The sequence below is a fragment of the Amblyomma mixtum genome, chromosome 3 (genome assembly GCF_055824585.1).
Source record: "Amblyomma mixtum isolate Tamu chromosome 3, ASM5582458v1, whole genome shotgun sequence".
Lineage (NCBI taxonomy): Eukaryota > Metazoa > Arthropoda > Arachnida > Ixodida > Ixodidae > Amblyomma > Amblyomma mixtum.
Genome location: NC_143014.1, coordinates 33,263,168 through 33,290,707, shown reverse-complemented (window position 1 = coordinate 33,290,707; position 27,540 = coordinate 33,263,168). Strand labels below are relative to the sequence as shown.

Sequence of the window (27,540 nt, the reverse complement as noted above, 5' to 3'; positions counted from 1 at the left end):
CGTTTCGGGACCGGCTCGGCCCCTTCTTCACGGTGTGACTACGGGCGAGCGCAGCTTAGCCCCAGTGTGGAGAACCTCCGGGTCAATGGCCGCAGCCCATGGACGTAGGATGAGGGGAGAGTCCCCAGGGAACGATTAACATTCTCTCGTGTTTGCTGAATGTGCCACGACTCGAGTAGAAGCCTCCTGCGTGGGTTAGCTTCCGTTTCCAATACAATGGTGCTGTCGAAGTCAATTGGATGGTCACACCCTTCGCAGTGTTCGGCCACGGCGCTGCGTTGACGATTCATGTGACGGACGTCCGCTTTGTGTTGGCTCATCCTTTCCGCGAAGTTCTTCGTTTTCCCTATGTACGACGCCGGGCAGACGGAACACGGAATTTTGTACACGACGCCCTGGCCCTTTTCTCTGGGCTGCCAGTTTTTTGGGCGGGGGAGAAGGCGACCGATAGAGCTGGTCGGTTTGTGCGTTGCCAGCACCCCTTCTGCCAGCCCCCCAACCAGACAGACTTCTGTCGAATGTTTTCTTTTGAGTTGTTGACTTGCCAGGGCAGCCCCCACCTGCTCATATTCCCAACGGCGTAGTTCTGCTTACATGACGCTGACGGGAGCCTATTCATGACCAAAGAAAAAACATTTTTTTTTTTGGACTCCGGGGAGAGCGTGGGGGAGCTAAATATTCAACTCTTTCCAGTGCTGCGAGCACAGTCCAGAGTCGAATATGTCGGCATCCTTCGAACTGTTTGTGAAAAGCTCCTGGCCCCCCTTCCGCCCGCAGCCCTCAGTTTTCTGTTCTCTTCTGGTCACATTGTTGGCTGTGGCGTCGTACGTTTTTTTCTTCAGTGCCTTATATAGCAGCACTCGCTTGCACGATACTTTTAAGCGAAACGAAAACTTTCACCCTAGCTTGAGTCTTATTAACTTTTAGTCGCGTGTACTGCTTTTCTTCTGTAGTTTTTTTTTTCTCGAGTGAAACGGGGACAATACTCAGACACATTCTATTTTATATCCCTTTCCCGAGTACATAAAAATTAATTTCGAACTGTACGTCCAACCAATCAAAAAAGGTCCGGCAATTTCGTTGCCACCTCATATCCACTGCCGAAAATCGCCGCAACGTTTCATCACAGTTGAGTTTCCCTCTCAATCTTGTAGAGGTAAATTACGTTGATGATGATTATTGAAGGGTGCTTGACGTCTTGCAGATTCGATATTGCTCGATCACGTTGCCAGAGGACACTTCTTTTTATTACCAATTAATAAAACAAAGAAAGATACAAGCAAGGCGAAAACTTGTTTACATTTGACTGACCAGTAGCTTAACGTGACGAAACCAGCCCTCGGTCCCGCCCAAACACTTAATTTTAAACCCTATGACCCTGCCGTCGGTGGAGACAGTAACCAATCAGGTATTTCCACAAACATCAACCCAATAAATCATTGGGGAAAGGAAAACGTCGCCAATCAACAACTGTAAAAGGACAACACAGCCAATCAGTGATTTTGGAAAGAAGATAACTCACCTCCACAAACACTGCACAAATATGTACATTTTCCACCATCAAGATTTCGGAGGTTTCTCCCTTCGTCCCGCGAGCTTCGCAAACATTCTCGATTTCCCACGGTGCAGGTTGTTTCAACCTCTGGTAAACTCAGGTTCGGGGAAAGTCACCTCAAGGCCCATCTGTTCAGTACCGTCACTTACAAACTGTCTTCAAGCCTGTAGCTAGCGTGGCAATGTCCTGTTGACCGCGCCTCAAGTTGTCAACGCGTGCTGCCATAGACATGGGGCAAAAGCTACACGACGAGCCTTTCCGCAACAACGTGCACAGTGGGATGCGACCTGATGTATATGTTCCCGGAGGGTGTTTGACCTTTCCCTTATTCTCGGAATCCGTCGCTATCCCGCTCCCCTTATACCGCTGGGCAGCCAGTGTGACTCATCCCCCTCCCTGCAGTTGTGCGGAGGGCAGAAAAAAAACTCAATGGACATTCCTTTATCGCGAACCCGGACGCGACAAACAATGCACAGGACCGCGAACTTCACTACCACCATCAGCACGAAACAATAATTTCTGGCGCAAATTAAAACATAAAATATTGCCGTTTTGTATATCTCCTTGGGCGTCAAAGACATTACCATGCCTGATGCTATGCATACAGAAAAAAAGCGCACTTGGTTTTCGCGTCGTTTCCGGGCTTGAGCCGGGTTTGTGCAGTTAAAGACCTGGGATAAAGGAGGTCGGGTTACCGCACGGGTCAGAGCCTATGAACAAATTACGGCCAGAGGAGAGCTCTGGAATGCGCACACCTGGGCAAAGAAAAAAAACCTAAGTCCACTGCAGCACCCGAGGTCCCAACTTACGGTAGTTATTGCCGAGCAGCGGACAGTCGTTGTTTCAGCAGTAAGCATTGTAACTCATATGTATACAAGATCGAGCCATGCGGGGAGCGTGGCAAGAGACATATATCTATATTTTCAGGACTGGCAATGCGAAATTCAATAAAGGGTCTCAAAAAACTTGTAGCGGCTCACTGCATCCGCGAAGGGCCTGCGCCCGTGCCAACGGTGAACTACAAAAGCAACGAAAGATTGCCGTTCCCGTGCCAGCGGAATCCTTTCCTTCGGTTGTCCAAAGATATGATGACTTATCCTGCCTCGAGCGCCTTCAGTAGTGAATATTTGCTTCCCGCAGCTGTCAACAACATGAAAATAGCTAAGCGGGTATCAGCGTCACGAAACATGGGCGACCGACTTCGCTGTCGCTTCCACCCACCACTCACATCCACTCATTGCCACTCACAACCACTCATTGTCACTCATATCCACTCACAACCACTCATTGCCACTCACGCCCACTCACATCCACTAATCAATCATACCCACTCACCTCTACTCACGCTCACATCCACTCAATCGCATTCGCACTCACGTCCCCTCACACTCACGTCCACTCACACTCACACTTATGACCACCCCCACTCACATCCACTCACTCGCACTCACACTCACGTCTACTCGCACTCACGACCACTCACTCGCACTCACACTCAGACCACCCACACTCACATCCACTCACTCGCACTCACACTCATGATTACCGACACTCATATCCACTCACTCGCACTCACACTCACGTCCACTCGCACTCACGGCCACTCACTAACACTCACACTCACAGACGTGAGTGTGAGTGTGAGTGAGGCGATATGAGTGCACTCATGAGTGAGTGTGCCGACCTATGCTCAATCCACATCAAAAAATGCCTTACTGCATAGCTGAGTGCTGCCAAAGACAGTAAGATAAATGCCCTCTTAAGAGTGGTAGCATGACAGCCTCCTAGCTATCTTAACCAAGATGCCAGTGCCACATTTGCTGAAGCAGTCATGTCTCATACGTAGTACCCGAAAAGTAAAATCTGGAATCTTGCTAACAGCCTAGCACTGCTAACCAGTAGCACTGCGACACCTGTGACGTGGCACAGAGACACCTAGCAACTGCAAAGCAATGGACAGAAAAGCAAACCTTAGCAAACTGAAGGGACGGATGACTAAAATTGGATTGTCTTCAGTGCAATTTTCAATCCACCTCACACTCAGGCCCAGACTCACTCTCGACTGGGAGCTCACTGTGACCTACAGGCCAGCGGTTAGCCTCAATGTATGCGCTCATCAGTAAAAGTGCTGAACTAGGCAAAAAGGCATGCCCACCTGCAACATAGCAGCCCCCATTTGGGCGGGTGACTTTGTGACAGTGACACCAGCTGCCTTGAGGGCTTCGATCTTCTCCTTCGCACCGCCTTTGCCACCGGCTATGATGGCACCAGCATGACCCATTCGCCGGCCTGGTGGTGCTGTCAGACCCGCAATGAAGGATACCACAGGCTTGGCATTCGCACCCTGCAAACAAGGCCCCAGGGCATGAAAAAAATAAAATTGCAAGTACCAGCAACAATGCTGCCTGTAAAGTGCACAGTTACAAGTCTACAGCTGTCCACTCTAAATGGGAACAGGCTGGGAATGCCACATGAGAATGCTATGAGAACTAATGTGAAGGCACAGCAGCAGGAAGTGGTGCATCAGGACCTTGCCTGCTGCATCACAAGACATATCTGATATACGGAGGAAACGCCTGTTTGACATGTGGTCAAGAACACAGTGCATGCTTAACCACAAAAAACACTGAACTCAGGAACCCCTGTGACTGCCAAGAATACTGCACAGGCTTTATTCTGATGTCTACAAGTTTTTCCTGCAATCCTTGGTTCACACTATGTGGAATTCCCTGTGTAGACCTCCTCCAAGCCACAACGTCATGGAGATGCAGTGATTCTGCGATCAGCGGCGACTTCCCTGCGGCAAGTAAAAAGTTATGCCTGCCTGTGCCTACCACAGCTCCTGTCAGAACTTCATCGCTCTTGCCATAGAGTATTGTGCAAATACACAGCAGCAGCACATTGCCAAATTGTGTTGCTATGAGATGTGCCAAAAAGTGCAAGAGGGAGTGCAGTGAGCTTCCCCAGATTTCTTGCAGATGGAGACCACTGTAAGCGATGGGTTTCTGCAGTAAAGCTCCAAGTAATGAGCCACCACATGAAAGAATGTAGCAGAAATAAGTACAAGCATATCTACATAGTTGCATATGCAACACACTGCCTTTAGGAGAGTAGTAAACCCATTGCATCCAGAAACTGCTGTGCTACTCGCTCGTCATAATTCACAAGATCCGACAGGCCCAGCTGAGTGAAGGACTGCAGGAAATTCCTGAGGAATTGCACTGGTTCTCCAAGGTTCACTGTGTGTAAAAATCTGCACCCATGATCCTGCTGCTACCACAGAATGTGGCTGCTTAAAGCTGATGTCGAAGCCACACATTAGAAAAATTGCCACACAAAATGCCACAGACCATTGCAATTTTAATAACTAGTGTCAAACCAACAACATGTCAACAATTCACAGTACAGATATATCATGAAATGCAGCACACATGGCCCGCACGTGCGTGCTGTTCATTTCAAACCAAAAAGAAAAAAAAAATTATTTACTCAAAAGCACCAACCAAAACGTATAGACCAACGAGATTGATGTTGCAGAGTATGCATTAGCATTATTGTTCACACCAGACAGAGCAGCTGCTGTCGCTGATGGGTTCAGACTGTGCAAGCGGGTGGCATGATCCAGTACCGTTAATCACCATGTGACGCTCCACTCTCCTCACCCGCCACCCATCATCACCTTCCACCCTCTCTTGGTCTTACCTCTTCAATCCCTCCCCTTTCATGGAGAGGATGATTTCCCTCTCCACCTTGCTACCAGCCAATCGAGGCTTCAGATGAATGAATGGATGGATGGACAATTTTTCCAGTCCTAATGCCACTGCATTGATAACCTGACTCAAGGTACTAAAAAGAACCCTCCAAAACCCCCACACAAGAGCTTCGCCGCAATGCTGCTCCCTAACCCCTGGCCTACTGCAAGCCTATAAACTAGTATAACATTCCAGCTTCTGGTGAAGGTAAGTGTCAGCGTCTCATATGCATTTTGCCTTGGTCATTCCACAACATGTGAAAAGCAGATAAATCAAATCAGTTCACAATCAGAGGTTCAAAACTTCACGTGAAAACAGCCAAGGGACAAGTTCCTGGCAACCACGCACAAGGCATTGAACAAGCTTGAAAAGATGCCAGCCGTGTATTGGGAGTAACTAGTATTTTAGGCACTTCATATGACCTGGGAAACAAAAACAAGCATGCTTGCAGGCCTAATTGCTAATGAGGCTTTATGAAACCATTATGTACTATCTGTAGAATCAATTAGGTGATAAACCAATAAATATTGCAATTTCACATGCAGCACCACTTTTGTGCTCATTGTGGAACAGCACCAGACACGCCGATTGCAGGAATAGCTACAGCATTTTACAATACACAAAAGTGCACCCACACCTAAAAGGTGCTGCTACTTTATTTGCCCTTGTCTCCATGTGCTTTCATATGCTCTAAAATGCAATAGATGCTTCACATAAAGTGCTCGCAGCCAAAGTGGGTAATGCAACAGAAACAGATAAGTAGCCACTATCTCTGGCACTTAACTGCCAGTCAACTGCGAGAGATAAGAACAAATAGTCTAAACCCAAACAGAGAAAAGCAACTCACAACAGAGTTTCCTGGTTAACAAGTTCTGAACAGTGCTCACAGACAGAAAGACAAAGCACAGAGCTTTTTTTTTCCCCAGAACACCGTTTTCTGTACGGGACTTTTTTTTTGTGTGTGTGGTCCAAGTTTGTGAGCTTCTAATAGTTGGAAACAACACATTGCAACCAGGCCTGGAGTAATTTTAATGAAAGAGCAATGATTTTGTTTTCTTTTCAACTAACATAGCCAAAAAGCAGCATCTGGGAGGACAGACTTAATGCGACGAAAAATCAAGTAGAGTACTGATTAAACGGTACTGTGCACAGTCAGCACAGTAGTAAAATGATGCTTGATTAAGATGCTTGCCACTTTATATCACATTAGCACAGCAAGACGCTCAATAAACAATGAGATTAGCAAAACCATTTCAAGCCTAAAGCAAACCAAAGAATAGAAGAGAATTGAAAGCAAGAGAACAACTGCAACTTCCATTTCTAAAAATCCCCAGTTAGCATTCACCTCTGTCGAAATGAAAGGCCCCTCAAGTAGCACTTCTTTTTTACTCTCTCTCGAGGTTTTCTTTTACCTCTCAACTTTGCTAGCATGCCAGAAACTACACAGGTCCAACCAGCGCAGTACACGATGGACTAGTAGCACAGCAGAACAGTACCATTTTTTTAGCCGCCCACATGCTTCGTGTGGGCGACTAAAAGCAAGAGGACAGGCTCCTGTCCTGTTGCTTCACGTTCTTTCTCGTCCTCGTCCCATTTGAGCCTTTCTGTTTCAAACGTGGCTACGAACCAACTAGCCGAAACCAAAGTACTTCTATAGCTGCTTGCTTGCCCTGCGTGCGCCCGCATTTTTTGTTTCATGGCTGCTACTTTTGCACTCTTTTCTTTGCTGCTTTTTCTCTTCGAAGTTTTGGTTCCTGCCATGATTCTTTTCGTTCTTTTTTCCCCCTTTCTTCTGGTTCACTTTTCTCTTTTCCATGTTTTTTTTTATACCCCTTCTGTTTTCTTTAGCCCATTTATTTTGTTGTTTTTTTCCCCTCTCGTTTTCTTTCCTCGCTTTTTCTTCCTTCCTACAGATCCCCCAGCATCTTCCCTCCTCCTAGCCCCCTCCGGGCACATCTGAAGCTCCTGGGGACGTGCACTGGATCCAGCCTTGTTTTGTTTTCTTCTTTCCTAATTATTAATCTTTTTGGAGCCTCTCTGCCCTATAAACCACCTCTGCCCACCCGTCATTTGTGCCATAATTTTTCCCACTGGTTTCTCTTAAACTTTCTATTGGGCATTTGCCCCTTTTCTTTTATGTTGATTTGGTTTTTGTCTGTGATAACCTCTGGTTCAGTGCAGGCTTTGTCTCAAGATTATTTTACGCTTTTAAGTTTTCCTTGAGAGTTTTACAATAAAGGGGTTTAACATCCCAAAGCAACTCAGGTTATGATGGTTGCCATATTGAAGGGCTCTGGATAACTTTTTACCACCTGGTGTCTTTTAAGATGCACTGACATTGCATAGTACATGGGCCTCTAGCATTTTGCCTCCATCAAAATGCGACCACCACTGCCGAGATCGAACAAGCATCTTTCGGGTCAGCACCCTATGGAAGCCTCGAATAGAAGCAGCATGCTAAAAAGATGAAAAATGAAGAAAGCTTAACTAAATAAACACACAAATTGCAAGGATGCACTAGGGGCTCATACTTCTACTTGATGCTTTGGAGGTCTGGCTGCCTGGAAAGTAGGCACAACACGGCACAGGTCCTGTTACGTAACCCGTGTCTTGTTCACAAATCTTCACCGGGAAGGAATTTTAGCAATTTGGAAAATGAATGTCAACAGCCATTTAAATTGATATATCTTAACCAAATGCAAAACATTTTGTTTTAGTAAGCAGTTCAACATTACAGGTGGGAGCCCAATGCAAGCATACTCCATCAATGCACTACAAAATATCACAATTTGTGACGGAACAGCGCAAAACACCGGGACAAGAGACAAGCGGAACAGCGCTTGTCTCTTGTCCCGGTGTTTTGCGCTGTTCCATCACAAATGAATAACCAACATGCCCAAGCTGCTGTCCTGGAAAATATCACAAAACAGCCAAATGACTCTGCAACCCTATATCACAAAGAAAACAGCAGCCTAGTGCATTTCAATTTTTTGCCCCATGTCAGCATGCACAGGCAGCACCTAATGAATCTGAGTATCACATAATAGGGCTTTTTTGCAGGCTAACTGGTGCACGAAGTCAAGTCAAGGGACTGTCTTTTGCCCTGTGTTAGCACCTCTTGTCAGATTGTGTCAGCACCTCGTCGATCGCTCTGCACAAGAAGAAACTTGCATACCTGGATGACGAGTTTCGCCCATGTGGACAATTTAATCTTTCATTCCCTACCGTCACCGTTACTGTACAACACGATGCACCACTCTTTCTCGTTTCTCTCTCCTTTTTTAGCTATGAATGTCAGTTTTATCTTTGCTCACGGTTTCAAACCTTGTTTTCGTATGCCATCTGCCACATTAAAGTTGCCCTTTATCAGCTGATAGTAGCCAGACTAGGAAACTTTTGTTTCTGTTTTGTGTGGCCTATAAATTCCTTTTTTGTGTGACAATAAACCTTAGTTGTTAGTTCAGCACCTGTGTAGTCGTGCCACGTCCCTGCCTGCGCTCTTTCCTTCACTTGAAAGCTGAATATGCACTGTGCATTGCTGGTTTTCACCTTACACCTTACAGGGGCATAACATGTATGTAGCACTGGAAAGCATAGTGTGGAAAACCGCTTCCTCGCCCGCTGGGGGCGCCCAGCGCTTCCCCTCTCTCGCTCGGGGCCCACCGCTGGCCTTCCCTCCTTCTACCTCAGATTACCCCGAAGCGACGACGATGGCGGAGAGGGGAGGGGGAGATACCCGTCATCACGTGTGCGGGCAGGCATCCTTTCCCGTCCCTCTCGGTTTCGGCGGCCGCGCGGGCCGCGCGCACGGGACAGAGCAGGGAAGTGGAGAGCGAGACGTCGGAGACAGCGGACGCGACACCAGCGGCGGCCCAGGTGACCCGAACTAGCCCGAACTGTTCTGTGCCTGTTTCCTGTGCCTGCTGCCTGCCGTTGCTGCTTGCGCGGGACCGAGGGAGGCCGTCGGAATTGGGAGATCCCAATAAATGGTTTTGCCTGGGGGCTTATTCCTCGGTGGTGTTGTTCTTCGCGGCCACAGGTGTGGTCGAGCTAGCGGAGTGGCGTTGGCCCTGAGTGCAGGGTCCAAACCACTCTAGAAACCCCACAATAGGAAAGGGGAGAAGTGGCCCCTTAATTGGCATGAAGGAGGAGGCACAAATTTTTTCTCCTATTGCTTTTGTAAAAGTAAAGGCGCCAAAAACCACACACACACACACAAGACAAGAGAATGGGACAGAGCGCCTCTGTCTCGTTCTCGTCTTGTGTGTGTGTGGTTTTTGGCGCCTTTACTTTTACAATGAATTACCAACTAGCCCAGCAAGAAGTTCTCCTATTGCTTCCTGCTACCCAGAAGACTTGAAGAGAAGCACGACACAGCACAAGAATGAACAGAACACAAGAACAAGGAGGACGACAGGACGGAGCACTGATCAGCACTCCATCCTGTAATCATTTTTGTTCTTGTGTTCCGCTCATTCCTGCGCTGTGTCCTGCAAACATGGAAACAAACCAACTTGCCCAACAGCAAGTGTTGTTGAAGAGGCGCCCATGAATGTCGGCTGACCCTCATGGTGCATGCCTATGCTGGACAGGTCACAGAAGTCGACAGAAAAACCCCTAATGAGCACAGTTGGGAAATGCATGCCTTTAGCATTCCAAACTAAAAACACTCTGTGGAGCTGTACCTGACTATACTTTATGTTAGTGCTTGACATTATTGCAATAAAAAAAAAAAAGACAACGTAACACAACACAACATTGTGTTTGTCTCGTCCCAACCAACTCATCCAACTTTCTCTTAAATTGCTGCATAAACTCGTGTAAAGGCCGCACTTTTTTTTTTTAGTTCGGGAGTGAAGTCTGGAGGTGCACCCCATACATGAATTAAAAAATGTATATAAACCGTATTTTTTTCTCAATTATCTATTCCAAAACAAGAGGGTGCGGCCCTTACAAGTGATTATACAATAGTGCCCTGCTGTCACAATGTTACAAAGAAGTGAGGCGCTCAGCTGCTGGGAAAACGAACATGCATTATGACTTGGACTGAACTTCACAGCCAGTCACAATGGTTAATGTCAATTCGGTAACTCACCAATGCACAAGTTTGCATGGTAATTAAACGGGGATTTATGTGATGTAGACAAGGTGGGGGGGGGGGGGGGGGAGGAGAGATTGCTACTCACCGAGTTGTGCTTTTCAAGAAATTCTGCAGCACTTTCCTCCGCATTCCCACCAATTTCTCCAATAAGTATAATACCTACAAGTTGAAGGACAAAAGAAACAAATGTGCTTTCAATGACAAGCGCTACGCACAACCTCGTAAAGGTTTGAATGGTGTAGTTGCTTTGTAAGCAACAACGTTGCACAGGCATCACAAAGTAATGCCAACATACTTGATAACATCAGGTATTATCAAGGTATTTCCCATTTGCCTCTGACTACTGGCCTTGCAATTGCACCGTTACGCATTTTTTGCTTTGAGCTACGTGCGACATGATGCCACCTCGCAGGGAGGGGGCGAGTACACGCCACCTTATATTTGTAAATAACTCTTTTTTGGTCAGTGAGGGCCGAGAGTTGGAGAGCAATGGGGCAAACGGACTTCAGGCCTAGCAGGCACCAGACACTGTGCACAGTTCACTTTCAGTCAAGCACCTTCTGATGCTTCAGATCTCAAATGAACTGCGTGCGCAGCTAGATAACAACACCACAAAGCGCACAAAACATCAGTGAAAACGAAACTGCACAACCTAAAAACCCAATCCGTAGCATAGTCAACAATCCACCAGATGTTAATCTGAGGCCAGTATTTTTCCGACATGCCTCGGGTCTAGGCACTATACCTCGAGCGTCCATAGTGGATGAAGTGCTGGGCTGCGAGCTTTCCCTCTAGTTAATAGTAAGAAACTCTATGGTTACTATCGAGCGCCGTCACCACCACGCTTCGAGCGAGGGGAGGCACTATATAGTGGTGGCGTAAGTCTGTAGTTTCGGTTTCGCTGCCAGTTCACAACGCTGACCTGAGCTCGTGGCGCCCAGGATGATCGCACCCCCTATGGTATCGCGACTGCGAAAGCAGTCCTTGGCTGCTTTTAAAAAGAAAGTAATTGTAGCGGCCAAAAGCATCGGTACCCCGCCAAGCGCTGCTACATGACCTGGATGAGATAGGGACAGCCTGCAAAAACTGCCGCCTGACACGGGCCTCTCCAGCCATTCTGTGCAGTTGAATGGGGGACACTTGGGCCTCGCATGCCTGAGGAGCTCACCAGTTGTGATTTCAAGAAAGAAATAGTGTTTCAGGTCTGTTGAAACACATATCCAAAGCCCAAATCCCCGAGTGCTTAACCACCCAGCAGACTTGTGACGAGCCAGGCTCGTCATAAGCCGACTGTCATTTCTGGCTCCTGACGAGTCTAGCTTGTTGTGTGTTTTCCGTTAACCAGTGCCTGTTTTAAGGCGAGTGGGGCTCGTCCAAAGCATTTTTTTGTTTGTTTGAGAACAGATGGCAACACAGATACTAAATGACTATTTTGATGCCATTTTCGAAAACAAATGTGTCTGTTGAGGGGCTAAAAAAGTATAACCCTTTAAAGAATTCCCTGATCAACCTCTTTGCTCATGGTACACTGAATTCAGTGAAGGAGACAAACTTTACGAGTAAAGGATCAGCTCTGCGCCATTACGTTCCCACCTCTATGATGAGGTACACATCAAATTTGTCAGCTCAGAAAATGAAGCTATGCAGCAACAGAGCAACTTTATCGACATGGCCCCACTTCGGGCCACGTCCAAGCTATCCGGTAGAAAAGGCCAGATTTCCAGTTCACGCAGCACTGCAGACCTGACTCATCCGACCCCGGTCACCAATCTTTCGCATGCCGCGAGTGTCGAAGAAAGACAAAGTTTGAATTAACTGAATTTAAGAGAAATCAAGGTACAAATTAAAGGGCATATAGCCAGCCAACCAAAATTTTGAAATTTGTCTGAATTAACCGAAAGTACAGACTATCCGAGTTTTAATTATTACGAGTCTACTGTATTTTATTTCCGGGATATTTTGAATTTATACAAAAAAAATTAAAATGCATCTTTCTGTCTACAACTGCATATTTGCAGTTGACTTATATGTGCCAATACACAGTACTCAGTGGCATATTACGAGGTGCAATATATTATTGCATCAGAGAGTATATTACTCAAGCACCAATAATTTTACTATCAGGGATTTGTCTATTTTTGAAGTTAAGCAAATGGAAACACCGGTGTACAGCTAGATGGTTTACCAGTCTTATAGTTTATACACTAACACATATAAAACCCCAGCTGAGTGTCTTTTTAAGAGCAGTTAAGCATCCTCAACAGAGAAGGCTTGATAGGACATTGGAAGGTTTCACACAAAACTCTAGAGGTACACTGTCTGAGGGTATTGCTATACTGTCACTCACCCTTTGTGTCCGGATCATTCAGGAAGATGTCAATGCAGTCAATAAAATTGGTCCCGTTAAAAGGATCTCCACCGATCCCCACGCACAGTGACTGGCCCAGGCCTACTTGTGTCGTCTGGTGCACAGCCTCATAGGTCAGAGTGCCTGACCGTGACACGATGCCGATTTTGCCCTTCTGGTGGATGTGCCCAGGCATGATGCCAATTTTGCACTCTTCAGGCTGAAACACCACCCACACCACACATTAACCACATCTGTGCAAAAACGGCTACCCTAAAAGGCTACAAGGCATGTCTTGCTTATAATCTTAGGCAATCAATTCATAACCTGGCAACTTTTACAGCACAGAAAAGAGGCTTTCCAAGATGTTAAACAGACAGTTGCCAGAAAGATATCACCCACACAAGTTTAGCATTTATACAAACATCTCAGATCAAGTGATACCAAAGAGCTCCTTGGTATGCATTATATTTTGTCAACGAGTGGCAAATTCATACAGAACACTAGTACAAAAATACAAAAATATTTTATGGCATCTCAGAACGTAGTAACAATAAAACCCTGTAGAACACTGTGGCAAAATAATTTTATGGCAGCACATTCCAAACAAAACGTGTGGCGCACTAGGTGCTGGTCCACTAAGCAACTCCTCCATGCAAGCTCTCAGTCACACAATGTCAGCACTTGCAAAACCACAAACCTTGCAGCCATGCTTACCTTTATGATGCCAGGGCAGTTTGGCCCAACAAGGCGTGTCTTGTCCTGCTTAACAAGTTGGTTCTTGACACGCACCATGTCTTGCTGTGGGATGCCCTCAGTGATGCAGACCACCAAGGGGATCTCAGCTTCCATGGCTTCCAAGATGGCCTTGGCAGCACCAGGGGCCGGCACATAGATGACACTTGCATCTGCACCCGTCTGTGCCCGAGCCTGCAGGCGCATCATGCAGACCAATAATGCCACAGTCAATAAAATGCCCCATTGTGACAAATTCTGTACTGAGACAACTTATCTGGCTTCAGCCATCCCAGGTGACACTTCCACCATAAATGCTAGGCCAAGTACTAGCAAAAACACCAGGCAGCTACACGAGATGCACAAGATGGCACAGAAAAAATGCATGCTTAAAACATTGTGCAGCTGTGCCCACATGCTGGTTTTTGCCTTGGCAACAGTGGTACACTTTATGCACTTAGGCAATCATAACCAAAAGTATTCCAGTTGTGTGGATTAGAAGCACGTGCTACATCTGGCAGATATTAGTGCATGTAGGGTGGTGGGCACTCCTGTTATTAGTGTATTTACACAATTGTAAGTCAACTCGAATGTAAGTGCCCCCCCCCCATGTGGCATGTTGGGAAAAAAAAGAAAGGGCAGGCCCGTGGGTACATTCCACAATGAAAATGTGTTATTCACGGGACTACTCGTCCACACTTGTGCCATTGTCCTCCCTAGTGCTGCCGCCGTCGTCACTTCTGTAGTCCCACAGCACGTCTGTTCCAACGTCGCTGCCCAGTGAAATCGCCCACTTTGCAAAAACCGCACCATGACATTGCGTGGAATAGCTGAAAATTTTGCCTCGTTGCAGCCGTTACACCTGCATCACTTGTTCCGAAACGTCGAACTTTCAGTCTAGCAAGCAGTTTGTTTCTTCAGCATAAAGAATTGCAGTCACCTTGAATGTAGCCGTGAATGAGCGCCCAACGCTTACTGGGCCCGGAGCACTAACGACAACTGACAAAGCATGAGTAAAAAGTGATAAAACATGGCCGACAGTCAACCCAAATGCATCAAAAAGAGCCAAAGAGAAATGAGGCGTGTGTGGCACTGGCTCTGCCATATTGACACTGCCTAGAAGCGCCGCAGTTCCAAGCGGTGGTGCCGCCGCAATTGGAACAGCGGCCCTTCCATCAACTATCGACACTCTCCCATGAGCACCGCGTGCACAGTTAAAAGTAAAATAAATAAATAAATAAAAAAATACTTTTGAACAAGCGTGCAGAATAGCTGAATGTTACCGAGTAGAGGCCGTAGAGTAAACAGAACATTGCAAACACATTGTAGTGTTCCTGATATCTTGTTTGTCTCACCTTTACTGATGGTGCCAAGTTTTGGTTTCGATTGCAAGTAGACCCCCAACTTCGGATTTTCAAATAAAAAAAAATAGGTCGACTTACAATAGTGTGAATATGGCAGTACTGTTTAAAATTTACAAACAGATAACGACATCAAAACATGCACACTTACTGCGCACTACTGATTCCAAATAAACAATCATTTTCATGCAGAATGTATCCTTTGGGAAGCCCTAAAAAAATCAAAGGTACCCACCTACACCTGCCACGCACTTAAAAGGACACTTAGGACAAACTGAAGCTGGCCTATATCAATAGACTAATGCAATGGTGAGACTAAGAAAAATAATTTTAAAAAAGGGTGCCCCGGCCCGTGTACATCAACAGACTGCAGCATTCCAATGACAGAGATCATTCTCACTGAAAACGGAGCCTTTATAAGCTAGAAGAGAGCAAAAAACTAAATACAGGTGTTGCCATCCCCAGTCGGTTTCGCAGGTAAACTGCACGTGCTGTCACTGAAATTTTGGCGCAGATCCCGGAGGTTACGCTACATATGCATCACTTCAAAATAGTGGCAACCCATTCTTTTTTGCAAGGGTGTCATGAGTTTGAATTGAGTGGCAGGAAAATTTTTGAAGGGCCATCGACGCCCAATTTTAGTTTCTCGTTTTCTTCTTTCAAATGATGCACTAGACATTAGGACACATGTTCACCATGCGGTATTCGCTTACAACTGCTAAATAATTTATAATTGTATTTCTTCTTGATGTTGTTTTGATTTTGGTTTCATCAACCGAATGATGCCTGTGACATGTAAGGAGTGTTCAGGTCACATGAGGCACGAAAAAAGCTGCAATATAATTGCTGATAAGCAGTTTCAATTTACTACAATGATGAAGCCAGCTTGCTTCAAAAGCTGGAATGAGAACAGATATGTATCAGCATTTATACTGCAGTTTTTTCATGTGTCACATGACCTACACACTCCTTACGTGCCACAGCCATCAGTCTGAATTATTCCCTGAAGTAGATCAAATCAACGAAACTACAGACTTCGTCATCTGCAATACCAACTCTTGTACACCATAGTGGAGTGCATCGAATGATAAAGTGTATATTAAGTCTTCTTACCATGCCCACTAAACATCATTGGCCAGTTAATGATGACTTCGCGCACCGATTTGGGAATCTTCTGCAATGCTTATGGGCACACTGCGCGTCTGGCTTGTAATTAGACAAATAAAATGACGTTTTCGAAGTAGTTCGTTTTTCCATGCAAGGCAGAATTTTTTCAACGCGCTCTGAAGGCGCAGTAGCGCCAAAGTTGCTTGGCAGCCTCCGCATACGTTATGCACACCCTAAAACGTCGCAAATCTCAGGAATCCACTTTGTCTGCGCGATTTATTTTATCGATTACCCGGGCAGCAGAGAGTCTGAAGTTGCTGCCTTTTTGCCGAGATTCAGTTCTGACATCGGTGGCAACGAAAACCAACCTGGAACAAAAAAAGGCCGCGCTCCGATGCCCAACTATAAGGTTTCCAGTTATTGTTTTGCAACATTATGTAGAGCGCGAAAAACGAAGACAGGGGAAGAAACACGCAAACAAACAAGCACTGCCAGTTTTTCGTGCTGTACATAATGTTGAACGTTCACCAACTCGCCCAGTTTTCGGTTCTGCTTATTGTTTTGCAACAAGAGTACTACTATTCAAGATGAAAGTTTGCGTCGCAATGAGCAAAACATCCCTTATGAAAGATTGCGTGCCTCTAATTCGCGCCGTTCAGTTACATTTTTCCTGCACACTTTGTTAGTGTGCCACTCACACAGCGAAATAACGTACACCAGCAGTATACCAAACAACAAGCTTTGCTTGCCTATGAACCTGCACCACAGAATCCTGCCACTTACCTCTTTAACACTGTTGAAGACTGGGAGACCCAAATGAGTCTGGCCACCTTTGCCAGGGGACACACCAGCAACAAGCCGAGTGCCATATTCTAGTGCCTGCTTGCTGTGGAATGTGCCCTGCAGAAGTGAGAACAAGAGACACACTGGGGGAGCAGTAGACCAGCATGCACTGGGACCTGCCAGCTTCTTCATTTTTTTCTTCTCAATAGTGAATAACACTTTTTTCAGAATGCCAAACACACACGATCACTCTCCGCCGAGTGAATGATGTCCAACTCATTATCTTGCTGCACCACCAAGAGCCTGAATTAGAAAACACTAAAGCTAACTGGCTTATTCTAGGCTCAGACAAGGCACATGAAAATTGCACAAGGACACTAGTGAAGGAGCATGATGCTAACACTTGTGCAATGTCTGGTTTTTATTTGAAAACATGTGCTTTTATATATATATGAAAAAAAAAAAGTCAGCTTTTGTCGCCTATCTTGCCTCAAGGACCTAGAAGACGGAAAAATGAGTCCTTTCTCAGAGACAGCAACTAAGAGCATTCACAGCCTGAATGCAAATCTCATAAAGAGACTAGTCAACAATGGACTCAAACATTAAATTACTTTATTATTTATCACAGCTTCCTCACATGCTTTGATTCATGGACTGGAACGCTGGTGCATTCATTCTGCTGCTGTGTGCTGCAATGCACAACATGCTTACAGTGACTCAGCTCAGGGCAGCACATGAACACTATAGCACGGCCCAATGTCTGAACTGCTGGAAATAGCTTGGATATGACCTGCAGAAGTTATTCGGCATATCTGTTAAAAAAAAAATGCACCAATCTATGTCTCAATGGGCATACTGGTGAACCACTTCAACCTAAATGCAACTGCTTACTCATCTAGGTTGTGGGCAGAAGGCAAGTCCCTAGAATGGTTTTGTGCTTTAACCCTTTCCCTCCCGCTGACGAGTATAGGCATCGCCTGGTTAACCTCCCTGCATTTCCGTCCTTCTGTTTCTCTCTACCAATGTAATCAATGATGACTGTTAGACATCATGAACAAAAACTTCTTACACAGTAAATCATGATGACTATATTTTCCCCATTGCATCTAGTGGCAATTTCTGACACTAGACGGCCACACTTGTTCATGTTGTGCCATGTGTGCCTCTCCTTCCATTATTCTTGCCTCTGACACCCACACGTGAAGCATGGCTGCCTCTCTGCCTGCCTCTCTACGTGCATGCATAGTGTGCTCCCACTCTGGCAACAAAGATGCTTCACAGAAGAAAAGGAAGGAAACGCAGCACTGGTACGAACGGTGTGTTGAGCTGGCCTATGTGCCATGCCTTGCTTCGAATTCTTCTATACGAAGATGGCCTACTGTGCTTTACAAGCTGCGGAAAAGGAGTCGCTATACATATGCGTTTTTTTTTTTCACTGTTCGGATTATTTCTTGTTCGTATTCTTTCTTTCATAGTGCATTGAGCCCTGCGAGACGCTTTTCCGCACTACATAAACACCAAGCAGCAAAGCCTTATTCAAACAATTTTTTTTCAAGCAATTTGTGAAATAAAGGAACCTTACTGAATTGAAAGAATGCCGCAGTTTTATTCAGAAAAAAAAAAAAAAAAACTCTACGAACTAACCGAAAAAAAATTCTAGTAAATCTGGTGCAATTTTCTTCATTTTTGCAATAGGGAAAGGGTTGTGTTTTCCAGTAATTACCCCATTACTATACGACTTGAAAGCTTCCTGCTGCTGAAAAACCTTAGTCTTATTCAATCTTTTTTCACTGACACATGCAATGTGTTTAAACTGTGACAACACAGCAACAGTTAAGGAAAACCTTTTAAGCGTTTAAGAATTTTCACTGCCACGAAGAGAATTAGAGTGCTTTTCTAGCAATCAATAAGGCACAAAGCAGCAACAAAAGGTAACCTCACGCACCAAACTTTGGGAGGACAAACGATGTCACTTTACACGAGTGGAGTGAATCTTGTGCACTAGCTAAGCAGCACCTACAACAATCCAATAACAAACTAACTCAATGCAAAAAAGAAAAAGACACATTCAGCATAGTGTGCTAGCAAAAAACATACTCAGGTCATGTATCACAACTCATAAATTCAAATCAAAATGCTTGGCCAAGGCTGAGGAACGCCATGTGAATGCCGACAAAGTTGCATGTGTAAAAACGCGGAGCGTACAGTTGTCACTGCTACAGGAACACTTTCAGGAATCTGTACAATGAATATGGTGAAAGAAAGCACACCAACAGGGTGCATTTATAACAAAAAACATGTTTCTGCAGTTATGTCAACAATTACTAAGCTAATATTAAAAATGCATGGTAGTTTAACCAAACTTACCTGTTTTCCAGTGAAGCCTTGACATATGACCTTGGTATCTTTATTAATTTTCAAAGCATTCCGTGTATTCGTGTAACAAGTTCGGACGCCTAAGGGGAAAGCTGAATAAAAAAAGAACACAAACCATTGTCAACAGCTGCAGAAATTTTCAACAACACAAAAAAAAGGACAGTGAATGGTAAAAGAGCCTATGGGCCAATTATGGCCTAATTATGGGCTGAACTTTTTTTTTTCTTTTTCAGTAAAACAGACGGCTTTAATAGTTAGGTAAATGCACACAGCCATAAGTGCAGCCAAAAGTGGTGACATTTGTGCTGTGAAGGAAGTCATGCCAGTCGACAATATGCTTCGTTTCGTTTTTGTGCAATGACTATGATGTTCATAGTCATGACGTGCTATGACGCTTTCGTGCTCGGGCTGTGAGGGACGCTGTAGTGGAGGGCTGTGGATAATTTCGACCAGATGGGGTTCTTTAATGTGCACTGACATCGCACAGTACACGGGCCTCTGGCATTCCGCCTCCATCGAAATGCGACCGTCGCGGCGGGGATCGAACCCGCGTCATTGACAATGTGCTTCAATCTGAGCTTAATTTCTTACATGGCGGAAATGTTTATCACGGCATAAATGTCGCGTAATGCGTGGAGAAAGGCCCAAGCATTTATGACAGCATGTTCCACCTTTTGACCCCCTGGCAATACTTGAGTTCATAATGCGAAGTTTTATCAAACCTAACAGGGGAAACATTCACAAATCCATCGAGCTGCGCATCTTCAAACAGTGCAACTCACTTCTTGAAATCACTCATAGCAAGTACGTTTTGATGCATGAAAAGAAATGTTAGCACGCGGTTAAAAGCGCAAGAAACGTGCACTCAACTCCACTGTTCATGCAACTGAGGGTGAAGACATGCGAAAGGTCACGATTTATCTTGAAGAAGCGATAAACCCGGCTCTCTGTTTCGTTTTACAACAGCGGTAGCAGTTGCTTCACGAAGAGGTCAAAGGTATCGTTTCTTGAACGAGTGAGATCGATGGGAACATCCAATGACCAAATTGTACCACCTCAACGACTCATACAATAATGACGCAACTGGTAAAGGTACTCGAGGGCGAAAGGCCGATAACAGTAGCAAATAACTTGGTATTAGGCTCTACAACGAGCCACATTTGCCCTGAACGTCCGGTCGTCTTACTTCGACCTGGCGTGGCGCATATTTTTTGTTCCAAGGCACAGGCTTCTTTGCACTGCTAATATGTTTTTATGGCAAATTTATGACGAGCAGGTAGTTAAGAGCAACATAATTACGGAAATCGGCAAGCATGGCTTTACGCACCACGAGTGAGCACCCGTGATGTCTCCCGCCTCGCAAAAACTAGAGCCTGAACACAAGGCAGAAAACATAGCTGCAATATCCAGTGTGAACAAAAGCCGACCTGCCCCGCGAAGCATGCAGGAAGAAAAGAGAAACACGCATAATAACATACTTGCAGACGCCCTGGAGACAAACCTGCAGCATGCCATGACTACCTTCGCCCCGGAGAGGTCTGCCCATGGTGGCCAGATGCAAGGGCGGAGTGGCTGGACTCCGGCCAAAGGAGAAAAGTACGTACGGAAGGCCGCCAAAGAACACGCGTGAACGCGCGCACGCGGGTCCGCCCGGACCCGAAGTCTTCCCGCCAAAATTCAAAAGCGTTAAAGATGACACCGCTAAACCGTCCGAAAACAGCACCCAAATTCCGTTGTGGGGCCAAGAAAGCGGCTTATTTCAAACGGTACAGGACCGACGCATCAGCCGTGCTTTCTTGCTTCAAGTCATTTCCCGTATGTGGAAAGAGCAACTTTCAAATAGGAATCTTCCGACGAAGGGTGTCTGACGTTTTTAGTATCCTCCTCAATCATGAGCTGCCGAAAAAAGAAGAAAAGCCAACCGCCATCCTGCATGAACAAAGAGCGTCGTATTCCATGGAATATGGAAAGTGGAAGTAATGAGTCAAAATTTCTGCTGCACTCATATTCCTCACACAGCGCACAGCGCGCTTTCCTGTTAGGTGGCGTTTATTTCTCGTACAGGCGCGGACAAAAGTGAACGGAGCACGCAACTGTCTTCGAATATTTTCCATGCGTCACCTAATTGAAATTTCCAGCAGTGGTGCGCGCATGCTGGTAGCGGAGGTTGGTGGGCTTTCTTGTAGGCAAACAACGCTTCTTCATTAGCAATGGAGAAAGCGTGATTACACTTCGAACTCAATAGCGTGCTCCGTTTCCTTATGGCCGCGCCTGTACGTAGTGAAAGCGTTCTGATCTGCATAAACAAGCACGATTTGTGTGTATTAATTGTTTGGAAGCAGCACGAAACAAAAAAAAAAACGGTGGAAAAATTTATGAAGCACTGGTGATGTCTGTTTTTGTCCTCCGTTTTTTTTTCTCTGTGTGCGTGCGTGCGTGTGCGTGTGTGTGTGAATTTGGATGAGGCGTAGGCATGCCCTGCTCGCACATGAAGTTTGAAGAATGAGTGTCGTAGTGCCCTCTCGCAGTCTTTGGAAGATCCCTTTGTTATTGCTTGCGATGGTCACACGGATTTATTTATGAATACTGCAATCCCACAAGGTATTTTCGCAGGGTGAATACATAAATACAAAAAAGAATTACAAGTACAGGTGTCAAAAGTTCAGGCAGAAAGCTCAGACATAAAGTAACGATATTAAACAACCGCTCATCGGCAATAAACAGAGAAAATAATATCTAGTACAGGCGTCAAAAGTTCAGGCAAAAAGCTCAGGCCTAGCCCAGTGCGACCCAAAATTGTATGGGGGGCTAGGTTTGTGCCCCATAAACAGCACCGTTCTCTTTTTTTTTTTTTTTTTGCAGGAGTAAATATCCGCGCGAATATCCGCGCGTCGCCTGCGGCGTAGTACGGCGCGGGTCGGATATCAGCGAGTCTTGTTCATGAGAGGCGCCTCTCTCCCACTTCCGCCCTGCGGAATATGACCCTTGGCAGCGAACCTCTACCGTGGGCCCAAGAAAATGCGCGCCTATAGGTCTTCACCGTGATTGAGGAATATTCCATGCACAAGGGGGATCTTTGACGCGGGAAAATATATACGCGTCACCGATTTCCGAGATATAAGTGAACAGATCGTGCTGTTGGGCGAGTTGGTGCGACAAGAGTGTAGCAACCGGCGCCGAGACAGGGACGAACCTGCATGCACTCCTGCCTCCACTACTGCCAAACTCGCCGTTATCCCCGACGGCCAGAGGCGTGTACCGGTCTTTCCATAGACGCTCATGGTAGAGCCTCTCCAAGTCTTCTGGATAGCAGGGGACAATGGGCAACAAAATTTGCGCCCCTCTCCCTCATGCCAATTAGTGGGGCGGGCATTTCCTCCTCTTCCCTCTCTCTGTGCACGCCTATGCCGACGACGGACTGCAAGAGGATTTATTTGTGGAAAAAAGAGAGGGACGCGACATTACCCCCCCCCCTCCCCCCCTCCCGGAACCGAGGAATTTTCCGCAGGAAAACCATGCTGAACCCCATTTTTCCGACGAAAAAAGTCGAGGAAATACGTCATTTAAATAACACCCTCCTCCCCACGAACAGACTCCTCCATGAGTGACCGATATGTACTACAGAGGGCAAAACGCATGTCTAGAACGACGGAATTCTGTGTTTCGCAGCTTCCAAAGCAGCTGCGACCAGGAAGGTAAAAATTGACGATGAAATCCTATGAGTTTAACTGCACATGCTTACATCCAGACCATTTTTAACCAACGTTATCACTAGATATCACGTGTTCACACCGAAGCACGCCCAGAACGTGTTCTAGACAAGCGTTTTGCCCTCAGTACGTGCATAGGTTACTTTGCACATACAAAAAAGCCATCAATTTTAGCCACAGCTGCGCATGCGCGAAACCGAGCGACGTCACGCGGAGCGCAGGTGGCCGCTGCTGCCGCAGCCGTCGTCGCCGCCGCGCGCTGACTCCGTCGTCTGAGCGTCGCCGCTCCCGAGAGGAGAAGGTTCTTTCGCAAGGCGTTGCGAGAACGCGTGAGCGGCGGCGTTGGCCATAGAAGAGGCGGCCATCCTCGCCACCGTTTGACCTTTCGCCGCAGCCGTGCGCAGTGCACATTTGAAAGGAGGGGTATATAAGGCGCGCTTGCCCATAGAACAGGCGCAGACACTCGCCATGGAAGCAGAAGAAGAAGCAACAGTCGGACGGCGCAGGAACACCGATCCAGAAGTGGTAGCTTGGGAATTGGCTGAAAAGCAGCGAGAGCTTTTCGCTTATCCAGGCTTAACCTTAGCTAAGCCACAGCCAATTTTTTTAGATTTTTTTTTAGAAACTAAAGAAACCTTTCAGTAACTACTGCTTTCGTAATCAATCACCTTGGCTGGTTCATTATCCCGACCTAATTACGATAAAATGACGACTCAACATACGTTACCAACAATACTAAATCAATCCTGGAATGCATCGCAAATTGGTATTGAAGAACTATCATGTATTACCGAACTGTTCATATAAAGATCGTATACTGCCACCATTACACACTGCACTGTTGTAATATGCCATGTTTGTTTTTTCTAGGTCCAGTATTTTCTGATTATGTATGGTTTCTTTTTTCCCTATGCATTTTGCATGTAAATGCGTAGTTCGTCTCTGCTGATGGGTGACTGGAGCTTAGACAAGCCACAATGAAGCGGCTTTTTCTTCAGTCACCTTTTTCCGGCGTATTTTTCATGCGAAAATGAAAATAAACTGATTGATTGATTGATTGATTGATTGATTGATTGATAAATGCGCCTCTGATTAATTCGGAGATACCTTTGTATTACAATGGACGCAAGCGGAGTTATGATGATGATCACTTAATTTTATATCACATTCGTGTCATGAATCACCAATAAAGCAAGAGGGAAGTGTCCTCACTATACCGGTGACCTTCAAAGAAGTGGAAACTTCGGCTTGCTATTACTTTAGGGAAAATGCCCCTCCGAGCGTTTGTCAGGTACACAGGCATATATTCTTCACTGCGAGGGTACATGAACTGTTCCAAAGATACGAGAAATGACGGAAAATAGCTCAACCACCTCCAACTTCCCATTGACATAAGCCTGATAAGTAACTCACATGACATATATACCAGAGCTTTTGAGGCAGAGATGATGTAGATGATGACGAAAAAGTTTATCGAAAACCAAAAAGGCTCGGGTTACTTGAACACTGATTAGGTCCCTAGTCCGGGAAACCGTTGGTAAAAGCCGCTACCCGTGCTCTTTCGACGAGGGCTGGTTGTTCCTCGCGGTCCGAGCTGGACAGGGCCGCCTCCCAGCCCTCCCACGTTGGCTGATTCATTATGTCAATACTGCTATTTTCCTGACAAGCCCATACCTTATGGTATAAGTTTTCCTTCTTGCCAAAAAATTTGCACTGCGCCGAAAAGGTTTGGTTTGGTTTATGGGGTTTAACGTCCCAAAGCGACTAAGGCTATGAGAGACGCCGTAGTGGAGGGCTCCGGAAATTTCGACCACCTGGGGTTCTTTAACGTGCACTGACATCGCACAGTACACGGGCCTCTAGAATTTCTCCTCCAAAGAAATTCTAGCCGCCGCGGCCGGGATCGAACCCGCGTCTTTTGGGTCAGCAGACGAGCACCATAACCGCTGAGCCACCGCGGCGGCACTGCGCCGAAAAGGACTCGGGCTCAATGGCGCGAAGCGTAGCTGGATTATTAAGCGAGATAGTTTGTAGCCGTCGGAGGTGACACTCTTCTGATTTATTCAGAGCCTTAGTGAGCCTCGAAAGTGCCTGCCTCTCAAGGCGCAAATGCTGTAGTGTGAGTTTTTAACGGAGAGGGGGGGCCTAAATAGGTAAGGGAGGACGTAGGAGGATTCCGGAGAAGAAAATCTCGGGCCGAAGCGTATGCACGCTCGTTTCCTTCAACTCCCTGGTGACCTGCATGGTACCCACATCAGCTCTTTCCGTGCAGCTGGAGTCCATTGCCTCAGAATTTTGCAGGCCAGCGGCGTGATTCTGCCACTCAAACAATTCTGATAAGCCGCCTGGGAATCAGTAATAATGTATTTCGATTCGCAATGCGTCGTGGCTAGGGCTATCGCAAATTGATAGCCAATGTTTCGCCGTTACGAACTGAAAGGCCGTCTGAAACCTTCATTTCGTGCACCACTGAGATTGTTGATATCCCCTCTACAGGACCAGCAGCGTCCACTAAGAGAGTTCCTTCTTCTCTTGAATAGCACTCGTTCATCATCTTGCTCCTCCTACCCGTCTAGCATGATGATGCTCCGGGTGCATGTTTTTGGGGAGCGAAAGCGTAAGGAAGCTGCTCCTCCACTCCCGAGGTATACAGTGTCTCAGCCACTTGTTGAAAGCAAATCCTCCAACACCCTGCGGCCCGTCTTGGTCGTGGCCAGTCGCATTACCTGGCTTATAAGAAGGTCGCTAATCAATTCAACAGCCGCATTGTGTACCCCCAGTTGTAGCAGACGCTAGGTGCTTTCATGGATAGCCCGAGCGCCTTTTTATGAGCCGTTAGAATGATAACGTCCAGGTGGTCTAGATTGCTCTTCCTTGTACACGCACACTAACCTGCAGGCGATAAAGGCCTGTATTAGCCTAAGGGTGTCCTTTACTTGCATACCGCTCTTCTTGGTTGGGATCCGAGATATCAAACGGTTGATTTGCTCGCACACCGTTCGGAGCTTGGTACTGAAGTCGGACAGTCGGAAGCCGGACAGTACTGAAGTCCCTAGATCAGCTGATGTCGGGACTTTAGACAGACGACTTCGCAGGAAAATGTTTCCGCGAAGGTTACTAGGAAGGAGGGCACCGTGGAGAAGCAAACCAAAGGAGACGGAGCGGGGTGAGTCCCCGCACCGCCTACAATGAAGCAGCTATTGAAAAGACGATCGACTGTTGCACTTTGATCACCATACTCAAACTTATATTGCAGCTTAATAATTTTTTATTTCAGGGGAAACAATGTCCAGTGGTACTTCAATGAGTGCAGGAATAGGCCCTAATTATGCAAACATATCTATGGGGATGATTGAAAACGGAATTTCGGAAAGCCAGTAGTAGAGTTTCCCCTTCACGTGGCGACATGAGGAAACACTTGTTGATGATGAAACCGGGTTTCTTGATGGATTGATGGTTCGGCCTCTCAAACATTCACATTACTCGACGGAAGAAAAAGAAGGTTAACTATTTATATACACATAAATAAACAATAAGAAACGAGCAAGGAGAAAACTATCTACAGCATGACTGAACCGTTGATTAGACGAAATCAGCGCCGGCTTAACCCAGAGCGCTTAAGGCGCGTTCACACTTGTCTAAAAGTCCGACGACTGCTGCTGTTTCTAGCATTTCCACACCACGTCGCTGCTGGCGGCATACACAAATATAGTGAGAAAAGAGCATACATTTATGCCGTCTACGTACCATAAGCGTATGCAGGCTTACGTACGATAAACGCACGCGCATTCCCACTTTTAGTTAAGCGTATGCTAGCACAGACGCAAAAATAAACTCAGCTTATAGTGGCGCCATCTGGTTGTCAGGACGGGAACCATTACTGTCAACAAACCGACTCTCCTCTTAAGCCTCGAAGCGGCAGAATCGTCACTCTGAATAAAAAAATAAAAAAAACAAAGCAAATTTATCACTTCTACGTTTTCTAAGAGGCGAGGTGAGACGAAGCGAAAGACCGGTGCACCATTTATGGCCAGTGAACGCGCTGAAAAAGGCAGCAACAACGAGAATTCAGCCCGAAGCGAGGGTAGCGAGGGGTCCGGCCATGGGTCCGGCTTCGAAGGGCGCCGCCATGTTTGTCGTCGCGCGGCGGAAAACGCGGCCGCGCCGCATTCCGCGTCGCTCGGCGTCAAAAGCGGCCGAATCCGCTTCGCTCGCCGGATTTTTGAGCAAGTGTGAACGCGCCTTTAGATTTAAGCCCTCTGTCCGCGCCCTTGGCGGGGACAGCTAGCAACCAATAATAAATCACGCGACACTTCTCACCAATCGATGGTTAACGGAAAATAAAAATTCCGTCAGCTAATCAAAGACTGGGGAAAGGATATCGGCTAACCAAATACTTCGGAGAGGAGGGGTTCCGAGCACGCATACAAACAGCACTGAATTCACTGCATTCCGAATCTCTGCCTTCCTGTACGTTTCCTTTTCCGCACACGTGCATACGGGACGCACGTATGCCTCGGGAATAATCACTTAAGGTTCTTTATAAAAATAAAGAAAGCTGTCGTTGAGGGGTCAAGCGCTCAGTGGCAACTCCAGCTTAACCAGGCGCCTCTTCTGAGCACCCAAAGCTCAAACGCCCCATTGGCGCCGCATCGCGTACCGATCAGCCACCGTACACCTCTGGAGACTGAATGGCGCATCAGAAAGTTCAGC

At 46.4% G+C, this 27,540-nt stretch overlaps 1 protein-coding gene across 1 annotated transcript in view; it reads right to left on the bottom strand.

Annotated features, from left to right (window-relative positions):
• Window positions 1-20,748, bottom strand: part of Scsalpha1 (Succinyl-coenzyme A synthetase alpha subunit 1) — a 42,500-nt gene extending 21,752 nt beyond the window's left edge. The window contains exons 1-7 of the mRNA XM_089578640.1: window positions 20,596-20,748; window positions 19,109-19,209; window positions 16,742-16,858; window positions 13,473-13,685; window positions 12,756-12,975; window positions 10,494-10,567; window positions 3,711-3,899 (exon numbers count right to left, since the gene is read on the bottom strand). Of these exons, the coding sequence (XP_089434766.1) occupies window positions 3,711-3,899; window positions 10,494-10,567; window positions 12,756-12,975; window positions 13,473-13,685; window positions 16,742-16,858; window positions 19,109-19,209; window positions 20,596-20,632 (951 nt within the window). The 5' untranslated portion in view covers window positions 20,633-20,748. The remainder of the gene's footprint in view (window positions 1-3,710; window positions 3,900-10,493; window positions 10,568-12,755; window positions 12,976-13,472; window positions 13,686-16,741; window positions 16,859-19,108; window positions 19,210-20,595) is intronic.
• Window positions 20,749-27,540: the final 6,792 nt, after the last annotated feature.